General features: G+C 32.4%; 1 protein-coding gene across 1 annotated transcript; it reads right to left on the bottom strand.

Annotated features, from left to right (window-relative positions):
* Nucleotides 1–2,594: 2,594 nt before the first annotated feature.
* Nucleotides 2,595–3,892, bottom strand: LOC126660088 (uncharacterized). Its single transcript, XM_050353423.2, has 2 exons — nt 3,409–3,892; nt 2,595–3,011 (listed from the first exon to the last, which is right to left on the bottom strand). Exons 1-2 carry the CDS (start codon nt 3,746–3,748, stop codon nt 2,806–2,808), a joined length of 546 nt encoding a protein of 181 aa, XP_050209380.1. The 5' UTR covers nt 3,749–3,892; the 3' UTR covers nt 2,595–2,805.
* Between the last annotated feature and the right edge of the window lie 8,959 nt (nt 3,893–12,851).

Here is a 12,851-nt window from a genome sequence, read left to right as displayed (position 1 = left end):
AAAGCCTGGTCCTGGTCTTGTTCAGGCCTAGTATTAACTACCTAAATCAGACCCTTGTAATAGGTTTTATCAGGCCCGGGCCAGATTTAGAGATGTGTACGATTAAAAATTAGCCAATTATTCAAGTTTTAGTCCGCCCATGGAAAAAAGATACTCCCTCCGTCCCGTTTAAGAAGGGACAAATGAGTTTTGCACAAAGATTAATAAAATAGGACAATATTTTATTTTGTCATGTCTACCCCTATTTATTAGTGTAGTTTCTCCTAATAATAGTATAGATTTATTGTAAATTGAGTTGCATTTAATACATATTGAAATAGCTAAAGGGATAAAAGTGGAAATTCAATATAAGTTGGCACAGAAAACACAATATGACCTTCTTAGATGGGACAAATAAAAATGGGATATGTCCCTTCTTAAACGGGACGGAGGGAGTATAATGCGAGTTCGGGCTCGGTCCAAGCTTTATTACAAAAATTTAAGAGAAAATAACAAAACTATTCCAAAAATCCTTTTACTTTACAAAAATGCTAAACACGTTGAATTAAATCATCAGCATATGAAAAAGACAAAAGTTTACATTTTGTACGAAGTCATTTAGAATTCGCCACGTCGCACATCCAGCTCATTAATGTGCTGAGAGTCAAAGAGTCAACGCCACCACGTAACCCAACATTTTGCAACTTCAATTATAAAGCACGCTCCAATTGAATTGTGACACATCACCATAAATCCTTACAATATTGTGTGTAGAGATTTTATCCAGAAATCATGAAATTCTTTTCTTTATATCTCAACTATTTTTTGGCCAACAAAAATATCTCAACTATTAACGAAACTAAAACCATAAATATATACATAGAATATACGAAAAATCAAATAATAAAATATCACTTTTTTCATTTTATGTAATTTAATTTTTATGATTAACATTAGTAAAATATAATTAAATTACTTTTAGTTTATTTATTTTTTATATTAAAAAAGCAAAAAATATTTAATTTTATTTATTTATTTACATTAATATAGCATAGAATAAAATTAGAGTAAAATAACTCGGGATTATATATTTAAAACTAGAACAATAATATTAATATATTTATTTATTGTAAATAAAACCTTTAATATATTGTTTTATATATGTAAGACTAGAACAATTATATTAATTTTAATTAGTTTGTTTATTTATTTTAAATAAAACCTTGATTATATACATACATTATATAAAATATATGACATGTATTTGAAATGTATTTATAGCATATTATATTAAAAAATGTATGTTGAACAATGTATAAATTATGTATAAAGGAAGTATATGTCAATTGTTATACTCCATCCGTCCCAATAGAGTTGTCCATTTTGCCTTTATCACACAGTTTAAGAAAAGCAATTATTGTTTATGGATTTTATAAAATTTTCCTTACTTTTCTTGTCATACCCCTATTTAATATAGGGTCCACTTGCAATTTACTTTCAATTTACTCATTATTGGATTTTAAATAGGGATAGTATAGGATAATTGATGTAAAAATTAGTTACTTTTTGAAAGTGGACAAGAGTTTTGGGACAATTTTTTTTTTCAAAGTGGACAACTCTATTGGGACGGAGGAAGGAAGTATTAAATATTGTATACATTATGTATCAATGATGTATCTGCCGCATACATCTTTAACTTATTTTATACATATCTTATAAATTAAATTATAACGAGAATGCGTCACATATTTGAGATGTTTCAGATATGTATTGGAGATGTATTTGATATGTATCCAAAATGTATTTCGAAGGCAATGAAAACCACCATTAACGAGATGACGCGTATCAAATATATATATATATATATATATATATTAAATATTTGAGATTTATCTAACAAATACAAGTAAGAAACATGTCAAAACACGTCTAATAAATTAATACATTTGAGCTCTCTTCGATATGTATTATTTAAAAATGAATACATTTGAGCTATTTTCGATATGTATTAATTATAAATTAAAAAATTCAGTATGCAATGTATCAGAAGAAGGGATGCTTTACTGATGGTCTCATTTTCTAACACTCTCGATAGCGTAATAATTAAATTGACTTGTGATCAAAGATGAACTAGCGTTAGCATATAATTATCACTTGTATGGGCTACTTCACTAATTTAAAAATCGATTGATGTATCTACGATGTATTAAATATGTATCGGCAATGTATTGTTGATGTATTTATGATGTATCAATAATGTATTTACAATGTACCGGTGGTACATCTATGACGTATCAGGTGATGTATCTATAATGTATCGTTGATGTACTCAATATGTACATACATGATATATAAATAAAAAAAAGAACTAATAATAATATAATGTCGTCATAAGATTTGTTATTAAACATTACAGAGCACCATCCTAATCAACAACTCTATCTTTGAGGCAAACGTTAGGGGCATAAATGATCCTTTTCCCTTTAATAATCCATCTGTTTTAATATAAAAATTAAAATGTATAAATTATATATCAAAGATGTATCTATAATGTATGTAACTTAACATGTATTTTATAAAAAAAATATAATTTTAAAAAAATCCAGTCTGTAATATATTATAAGAGGGGACGTTTTACTAAGAATTATATTTTTTAAATTAATAAAAAGAAACCGTCCTAGACACAATATACGTCTAAACACTATACAATCTGCCAATTCCTATAAATTTGATTCATTCTCAAAGTAACACTATCACTTGCCATGAGCTTCATAATCACATCTTCCATATATAATAAATTGTACCAATAAAAACTATTCTCTCATCTTAGCCAACGTGCTTTTTTCCCATTGGCTTTAGTAAGCTTTTGCAATTGTGAATCAATGAAAACTTTAGGCAGCTGTTGATCTTTATCATATTTAAAAGCTTCTTCATCCTTAGATAAAGTACTAGAGTTCCGAATAGAATAATCAAATTTGAATGGCGGGACAACAAATTTGTGGCGAATCCATTGCAGCTCCAAGAAAGTGAACCTGTCCAAGGAAAACAAGATCTACTTGAGAAAACAAGTCACATCACATGGATGAAAACCTTACTAGAAAGAGCAAAATGTCATAATTTACTATTAACCAGAATTAAAAATTAAAAATTCACCCAACTCATAATCTACATAAGTTCAGTTTGATGAGCTTATAAAAGTAATTATTCTAATACCCAGCAAGTTCAGAAGCAAAATTATATAAAAGATTAAACCTTTTGCTAAGAAACAGCAAGAAAACACAAAGCTGGACTAAAGTGAACACAAAATCCATAGACCAAAAACTCTAAAAATGGAAGAAAGAACAGTAAATGGGTTTATCAATTAAAATAACTTTTTAAAACAAAATTAAGATCCAAAACCCAAAAGAAGATGACATAAATCAAACTAACTTCTTATAACAAAATTAAAATCCAAATGAGCTGGTAGTAGCGGAGAGCCCCTAGTAGGTATCGTTGGCGACGTTGAAGTAAGTCTCTGTAGGGAGCTTGAGAGCGTAGGTGGTGTTGTGCTGTAGTAGCGGCGGGCATGGCAGGAACAGGTGACGGGGACGATGAGCTGAGTGTCGGAGGGAATGGTAAGCAGAGAGACAGACTCTGGGACGCCCAAAAGATAAGAGATGGAGAAAGGAGTGTCATAGTGGGGCGGAGAAGAGCAGAAGGTGAGGTAGGATTGGCATGATGATCCATGGATGAAGTTATTGAAGGCGGGGTTGTAGCAGTCCAACATCATGTGTATGTGTTGCTCTCTTAATTCATTGTTTCAATCAGATGCAACGGTGGGCTAGGATTGATTATGTATTGGAAGATATTCTCTATATCTTTTTGATTCTCATGTTTCCTATATTAGCTATTAGACCGTTGTACATGCTTAATTATAGGCTTAATTATAGGCTTAGTTTTCTCTGTACATGTCTTAGTCTCCAAGGCTAAACCTTCCTATTTATATTGTTGTATTCTGTAAGCAATTGATATGAATAACAATTATTCCTTTTTTTCTCTCTTAAACTTTGATTTCTTCATGGTATCAAAGCAGTGATCTTACCTCTCTTTTTATTAATCATCCTTGATCATGACTGACAAAGGAAGTAATTCATCAAAACAGGTGGTTGTTGCCTCCTCTAATCCAGCTGAAAGTGACATCAACACTTCTCAAAACCTGACTTCTATCTTGTTAAATGAATTCAACTATCTACCATGGTCAAGGGCAATCACCATTTCTCTTGGTGGGAGATCCAGATTGGGATTTATCAATGGCAAAGAAAAGACTCCAGCCTTTGAATCATCTGAATATGAGGCTTGGTTGTCAAAAGACCAGATGGTTATGTCATGGATTCTTAACTCCATGGAAAGTGGCATCGCTGAAATATTCAGCTATTCTGAGTCTACCCTTGATTTATGGGAGGCTGTTTGTGAAATGTACGGTAATCAAAATAACTCTGCTCGTATTTTTCAAATTCAACAAGAGATTGCTGATCTCCGTCAAGACGGCAAAACCTTCGTTAATTTATTAGGCAGATTAAAAGGTTTGTGGAATGAATTGGAGGTGTACCGACCTCATTCTATTGATCAAACTACCTTGCGAAAAAGAACTGAAGAAGACAGAGTTTTACAACTACTGGCCAGTCTTGGTTCTGACTTTGAAGACTTTAGGCGTAACATTCTGATGACTCCAGAATTACCAACGTTAAAGAGTATTTGTTCTTTAATTCAGCGTGAAGAAGTTCACCGAAAGGTCATGTCTCGCGAAACAACAAACAACAACTCAGAGGTTCACGCCTATCTTGGTCATCAATCTTCAGAATCAAAAGCTTATAAAGGGAAGCGTCCAGATTTAAAGTGTGACCATTGCAATTCTCCTGGTCATACTATCGATCGATGTTGGATTCTCCATCCCGAGATGAAACCCAGGGCCTTAAAAGACAGAAAAGGAGGAAATCTGAAACAAGGCACTAATTGCAAGGCTCATGTGGCTACTCATACAACTGATTCTTTTTCTTCTAATCCCACTTCCTTGTTAAATGATTTTGCTAGCTATTTACAAGAAAAACATGGTCAGGGAACATTCCAAACAGGAGCTGTCAACCAAAAGAAAGATGAGTCTACTGCATCAGCTGGACTTCTTAGCAAATTTTCTGGGTTCATAACTGATGCAAATCTTGAGAATAGCCAAGGTATCATTACTGCCTTTATGACTGCATTAGAAATTAATAATTTGCATAATTTATGGGTTGTTGATTCTGGTGCCACTGATCACATGACAAACAAAGTAACTAATATTTCTAATTTTTTTCCAATGTCTTCACTTGTTTCTATAGCTAATGGTAAAGGCGTTCCTATTAAGGGTAAGGGAAAAATTAAACTTGTCTCAGATGCCATTGAAGCTGATGTTCTTTATGTCCTTTCTTTTTCGTTACAATTGCTTTCTGTTCCAAAGTTGATATCTTCCCTTAATTGTGAAGTCATTTTTACACCTAACAAGGTTATCTTTCAGGACCTCGTCAACAAGAAGAAGATTAGTGAGGGATTTTTTTTGAATGGACTCTATTTTTTTTCTACCTGTTTCTAGAACTCCAAAAGGTTTTAAGGCGATTACAACTCCTGACGATGAACATCTTTTGTGGCACTGTCGTCTAGCTCATCCGTCAGAATCTATTTTCTCAAAAATAAAGTTAGGATTAGATAAAGGGACTCATGAATGTGAAATTTGTCATTTTTCGAAGTCTACAAGACTTCCATTTACTTTATCGATTTTTAAATCTGTTCAAACTTTTGAATTAGTTCATTCAGATGTATGGGGACCTTTTTCTACTTCTATTGACTGTTTTAAATATTTTTTAACCTTTAATGATGATTTTTCAAAGGTTACATGGGTTTATCTCTTGAAATCAAAAAATGAAGTTTTTCATTACTTCAAGGATTTTCATATGATGGTTTCCATTCAATACTCGACTCATATTAAAATTCTTCGATCAGATAATGGTACAGAATATACATCTCATAACATGAGAAACTATTTAACTTCCAATGGCATTTTGCATCAGACTAGTTGTGTTAATACTCCTCAACAAAATGGAGTAGCTGAACGCAAAAACCGTGATTTGTTAGAAAAGACCCGAGCAATAATGATTCAAATGAATGTTCCTAAGCACTTCTGGTCTTATGGAGTTCTCACTGCTACATATCTTACAAATCGCTTACCAAGTCGTGTGTTGGATTTTAAAAGTCCAGTTGAGATTTTGCAGGGAAAGAAACCAGAATTATCCCATTTGAAGATTTTTGGTTGTACTTGTTTTGTGCATATAGCAGCACATCTCCGTGATAAACTTGATCCAAGAGCGGCCAAATGTATTTTCTTGGGATACTCTCAAACCTAAAAAGGCTACAAGTGCTACGATTCTGCAAACAACAAACTCTACGTAAGTAGAGATGTTCGCTTTATTGAAAGCATGCCCTTTTTTGAAACTTCTACACAGGAGGAGATTCTAGAGGATTTATTTCCGTTACCGATTACTGAGTCTTGTCATGAAAATTCAATAAATGGTGTTGAAGACCGATATATTTACATTCAAGATTTAGCAAATAATTCCTCATCTCCAAATGCGAGTGTAGATGATGTTGATAATAATATTGCGGCAGAATCATCAAATGCTCAAAATCTGTTTCCTCGGCGCAACCCCCCACGAGATCGCCATCCTCCCATCAAAATGAGGGACTATGTTGCTCATGCTTCCAGGTACCCTCTTGCTAAATCTTTAACTTATCAGTTATGCAGCTTTTCTCACAATAATTTCAAGTGTTCCTGAGCCTAAGAATTTTCAAGAAGCTCAGTCCCAAGATATTTGGAAGAATGCTATGTTTGAAGAGTTAACAGCCCTTGAAGAAAATAACACTTGGTGTATAATACCTCTTCCGAAAGGAAAACATGTGGTTGGTAGCAGGTGGATATTCAAAACCAAATTCAATTCAGATGGGTCAATTAAACGTCATAAAGCACGTCTAGTGGCTCAAGGTTTTACTCAAAAATTCGGTGTTGACTATAAAGAGACATTTGCTCCTGTTGCAAAAATGACCACTGTTAGAGTTCTTTTGTCCGTTGCTGTTAATAACGGTTGGTCGTTGTCTCAAATGGACGTCAAAAATGCGTTTTTACATGGGCACCTTGAAGAAGAAGTTTTTATGAAGCTTCCACCCGGGCATCCGCAGAGCTGTGATTCCAGAATGGTTTGCAAACTAAATAAATCTATTTATGGTTTAAAGCAAAGTCCTCGGGCATGGCATGCAAAGTTGAGTTCTTGTCTTGGGATGCTTGGTTTTTTAAAGAGTTCTGCTGATTCTTCTTCTTTATATGTTCGAAGAATGAAGGGTGATATAATTGCAGTACTTATTTATGTGGATGATCTTATTATCACAGGAAATAATGTGGATTCAATTGCTCAATTAAAGAAGAGTCTCCAACTCCAATTCACTGTGAAAGATCTTGGTCCTTTAAGATATTTCCTTGGCATTGAAATGGCAACTTCAAGCAAAGGGCTGTTCTTAAATCAAAGAAAATACATTCTTGATTTACTTGAAGATGCTAATATGGTACATGCCAAACCTGCTGCCACTCCCTTTGATAGTAAATTAAAGCTTCATTCACAAACTTGTTGGAAAACTGATTTACTTAACTATCACGAGACCTGACATCTCTTTTGCTGTAAGTCTTGTTAGTCAACATATGCACGCACCTACAACTTATCACTTATGTTTGGTGAAGCGTATTTTACGATACTTAAAGGGAACGATTGGTCGTGGAATTGTGATGATGAGAAACGGGCACAACAACATCATCGGATACTCAGATTCAGATTGGGCTGGTAATACACTTGATCGCCAATCAACTACTGGATATTGTATGTTCGTGGGTGGTAATCTTGTATCTTGGAAAAGTAAAAACAACATGTTGTAGCTCGATCTAGTGCCGAAGCCGAGTACCGTGCTATGGCAGCAGCAGCGTGTGAGTTTACATGGTTGAAAAGTCTGCTGGATGATCTTCATTGTTCTTGTGTTACTCCTATGACTCTTTTTAGCGACAATCAAGCTGCTATGCATATTGCGGCAAATCCGGTATTTCATGAAAGGACTAAACATATAGAAGTTGATTGTCACTATATTCGGCAACAGGTTCAGTCGAAACTTATCTATCTCTCTTATGTTAACTCGAACAATCAACTTGCAGACGTGTTCACTAAAGTTACATCTTTTGCTCACTTTCATCGTCTCATGGGCAAGCTTGGATCCATCAATCCTCTGGATCCCACTTGAGGAGGAGTATTGGAAGATATTCTCTATATCTTTTTGATTCTCATGTTTTCTATATTAGCTATTAGACCGTTGTACATGCTTAATTATAGGCTTAATTATAGGCTTAGTTTTCTCTGTACATGTCTTAGTCTCCAAGGCTAAACCTTCCTATTTATATTGTTGTATTCTGTAAGCAATTGATATGAATAACAATTATTCCTTTTTTTCTCTCTTAAACTTTGATTTTTTCAGTATTAATTGTAATAAGTTGCCGCTTTTAGGTATTTGTTGTAAATGACAAATTAGCAGTCAATGAAAACAATTAGGAAACTTAGCATTTTTGAAATAAATCAGCGCTATTAGTATTTATCTGTAATTTTTCCAAAATTTAATATCTAAGCTTCACCCAAGTGGGCCGGGCTGGGCCTGACTGGATACCGGGCTTAATGATCAGGTATAGTACTAAGAAGGAACGGCCAGTGAACCTTTGGTCAGGTATCCCAAAATTAGAGAAATGACTACAAAAAATAAGTTTCATATGAATGAGGAAGTTGAGGGCTCTAATTAAACCCTGTGAAATGTCTATTTCAAGTGGGTTAGTGAATTTCTCTGACTTATTTTTCCATTATAAAGATAAATTTTCCTAAAAATAAAAACAATCAACTAAAGTCTCAGTGGATCAACACAAGATAACGTCAAATACATTTGTAATTCGGTGACTTTGGTTAATCAACAAATTTTCAAATCTATTAATCATAATTGAAATTTTCAAATTTGTTAATCATAATCAAACCTAATAATAAAAAATTGACCAAATTATAATTTTCATTTGGTTTGTTCGATTATTCCGTTATATCTGAAAAGTGAACACCCCTACCTGTATGTTTATATTTTTTATTGAACTTGATTTGTTATAGCCATATTGGCTGTATTAATTTGTTAAACTATGAGCTTTTATACATTTTGCTGATGTTCGCGGGGCGTTAGCCTATTATTTATGGCGATCCGATTTATTTGCAAGAAAAAAAATTCCCAACACCCTACTAGATATTTTTAGATTGCTATGAAATTTTTTTTTTTTTTTTTGATAATTTGCTATGAAAATTTTGTATTGAGCCAATGGAAGTAGTCACTGATACATTGATGTAACCACACATAAATGAGTAGAGATGAAAACCAAATGATCCAAAAGCATGTTTTACATAATTTTCTTATTTCTAAAATTTTAAAAGATGTATTCTTGCATTTCGATTAAACCACTGACTGATACACATTTCTATATACAACACTAGAAAATATAAATTAGATTGATGATGTTTCATGCAATATTTTGAAAATAACTGATGGTCAAACTGGTATGATCACATGTTCATGGTTCACTCAATTTTCTAACCTATAAATAGATTGAAAATTAGTTAATGTATCACATTTTAACTAGTAAATAAAGAACCAAATAATTTTAGGATTTAACTAGTTTAATGATTCTTTAACTTTACAACTTTTTCAGCTCAAAGATTTTAAATCAAATGGATCCTTGAGACTCTGGTTTTATGGAATTTGTTATGCAATATCATCTATGAAGATCATACATTGAAAAATAAATAGCCATAAATTGTTGAGTTCTAGAATGTAGTATATGTAAACTTGCAATATGGATATTTACATTTGCCTATTTTTGATATCTTTTTTTTTGTGGTCATATTTCTTTTTTAGTCTGAAAATTACTTAGGGCCAAACAATTTTGGTGATTAAAAGGAAACAAACCTAGCAACAAAACAACTTTTTTTCACCTACTCAAAAAGGTCCCCATTTATTATCCATAAACCTCCGTCCAACTAGGAGTTCGAGCATGTAATACTTAATTTCCATGTTTATATTAAAGTTCAATCATATCTTCTTCTAGTACATTCTAAAAAAAAAAGATTTTCCCTCTATTTTTTTGTTGTTGATAAATGATGATTTATAAAGTATATATATTCAATAATTAATATAAATGACTTGCAACCACAAAAACTGCAAAGGCAAGAGATCAAGGCCATATCAAGTAAAAGATCTTTAGTTTGAAAATTATTATTTTTCGAATATAAAAATTGAGATTGAAAGGAAGCATAATATGTAAGTCTCTTGAAATTTTTCGAATAAGTCAAAGCATCCACCGAAGTGGCACCATCATTGAACACTATGTTATTTCTGGCATTCCACAACTCCAAAATACCAAAGAATCAAATAAGCCGCTGCAATTCTTTGTATTTAAAATGATAAAATAAAGTCCAAAACCTGAAAAACTCATCACCCGAAGGCGGAGAAATCCACATATTATCACATTTTCTCAAGACTAAACACCAAAATTTTCAAGCAAAAAGGCAATGCAAAACAATATATGTACTCGTGTGAATTTCATCACAAATTAAACAATCAATTAGATCGGGATTTAAAATACCTCTAATCAAAGAAGCATTCCAAAAGATTTGATCTCTCATTAAAAGCCAGCTGAAAAACTAAACTTTAGGAGGCAACTTCCACTTCTAAAGGGACGTAACAATATTGCCACACCTGAACTGTTCGGCCCAAAAAAAAATTCTACTATAACTTCAGAGAAACATCTCTCGGAAGAAAATGTTGAAACTTTCCTACCCATCCAAATTGATCAGACCTATATTTATCTAAATCCACAGAATTTAGTTCGAGCAATAAGTAGTCTAGTTACAGTTGCTTCTGAAGAGCCCAATTGAAGGAGAAAGCAAAAAAACCTGTCGAACTACCCATTATGCTCCAAAGTTGATGTATATTTTGATCTAGAAAGCTTAAATAAATTGTTGTAATGTAAGTATAATAGATTTCCACCTAGCCAAGAATGGGTTTTTTCCCATTTAATTCCCCTAAAATTAATTATTTTCCAAATGGTGCTTGGAATCAAACTCGCTCTTTATAATAGAATCAATTTAATTGATTTCCACGTGGGAATCAAACTCGCTCTCTATAATTTTTTTTTAAAATTATAAATTTAAAAGAAAACATTCCGTTTTTTTATATGAAATTTTTAAGTATTTTATTTGATTGTTTAAAAACGTTAGAAAACCGTAATTGTTAAAATTGTTGATTTATTATAAGGTGTTGGTAAAATGGTAGGTATTATTAAAATTTTTAACATTTCGCAAAACACTTCGTTTTAATTCCAAAGAAAACACTCTCATACATACTTGACGCTCTCTTTTTTCTCTACGTTTTCTTTTGACTTAATTGTGTGAGTGATGGGAATGAAAATTTCCATCTTATGAATTGTGGATTGCTTCTCGTGGGCCAAACCCTAGGATTTAAGAGAAGTCTTATATGTGTTACGAGCATTATATAAAACTTATATTTAACGTTTTTTTTATCTTATACGTTTTTTTTTTGACAATCAGACCGAAGTATTTTATGAAGTGTTAAAAACTTTAAATTCTTAATATTTTCCTATATTTGACTAATCCCTAGAATTTTACAGATACACTAAATTCTTTAAATTAATTTTTTTTAATTTAAACTAATTTTTAACATTTAACGAACAATTTATATTTAAAATTAAAGTAAATAAAATATTCACTCACCTTTTGTAGTTCTCAAGAAAATATTACACTGTCGACTTCTAAAATTTCGACGCCATATTCCGATATTTTTAAATTATAAAATTGCAAATTTAAATCGAAAAAGTATTAGAGATTAATATTTTATTTTTAAAATTTTATAAAGAGCGGAGTGTTTTTTTTTAAATTTATAATTTTTGAAAAAAATTTATAGAAAGCGGGTTTGGTTCCCACGTGGGAATTAATTAAATTAATTCCCACATGGAAATTAATTTAATTGATTCCACGTGGGAATCAACTAATTGATTCCCATTCCCATGTGGGAATCAATTAGTTGATTCCCACTGATTCCCATTACTAACAATTCCCCTTAATCTTTGATTAAGGAGAATCCGCAAGTATGACTTGCGGATTCATGGTGAATCCGCAAGTATTAGAGGGTCAGGCACCATTTAGGAATAATTAATTTTAGGAGAATTAAATGGGAAGAAACCCGCTAAGAATCAACCCAAAAACTAACCGCCAAGCCATTGCCAACTAAAACACTTTAATTAAAGAAGCTCAACAATTCAGAGTGCTTAATACAAAAATTATAAATGCCCTTCCAAATATGAAAAAGGTGAAAAAATTGCAAGTCTCCAAATCATATCAACTCATAATAGAATAACTATTAATTTCAACAAAGAACCAAAGGGAGCAATTATTCGTTCTCAACTTTCATAATTACTTGCAAAGAAGACTTTGATTCTTTAACCAAATTCACGGAGCACCTGTCAATGCACCTTCCGGTCTTGGCAACAATTTCACGAAGCCATATGTGAACCCCCTGTTTATTAGGCTGTTGAACTTGCTCGCCGAACTTCCCTAATAACCGAACCTATTCGGTGTCTGGTTTTGTTCGACCCATTTGTAACTCTATTCGGCCACACATTATCCGAATAAAAATTTGCCCAAATTTTCCATCGCCTTGTTCAGACTGTCCATATT

This window comes from Mercurialis annua, linkage group LG8 (genome assembly GCF_937616625.2).
Source record: "Mercurialis annua linkage group LG8, ddMerAnnu1.2, whole genome shotgun sequence".
NCBI lineage: Eukaryota > Viridiplantae > Streptophyta > Magnoliopsida > Malpighiales > Euphorbiaceae > Mercurialis > Mercurialis annua.
This window is presented reverse-complemented; position numbering and strand designations above follow the sequence as displayed.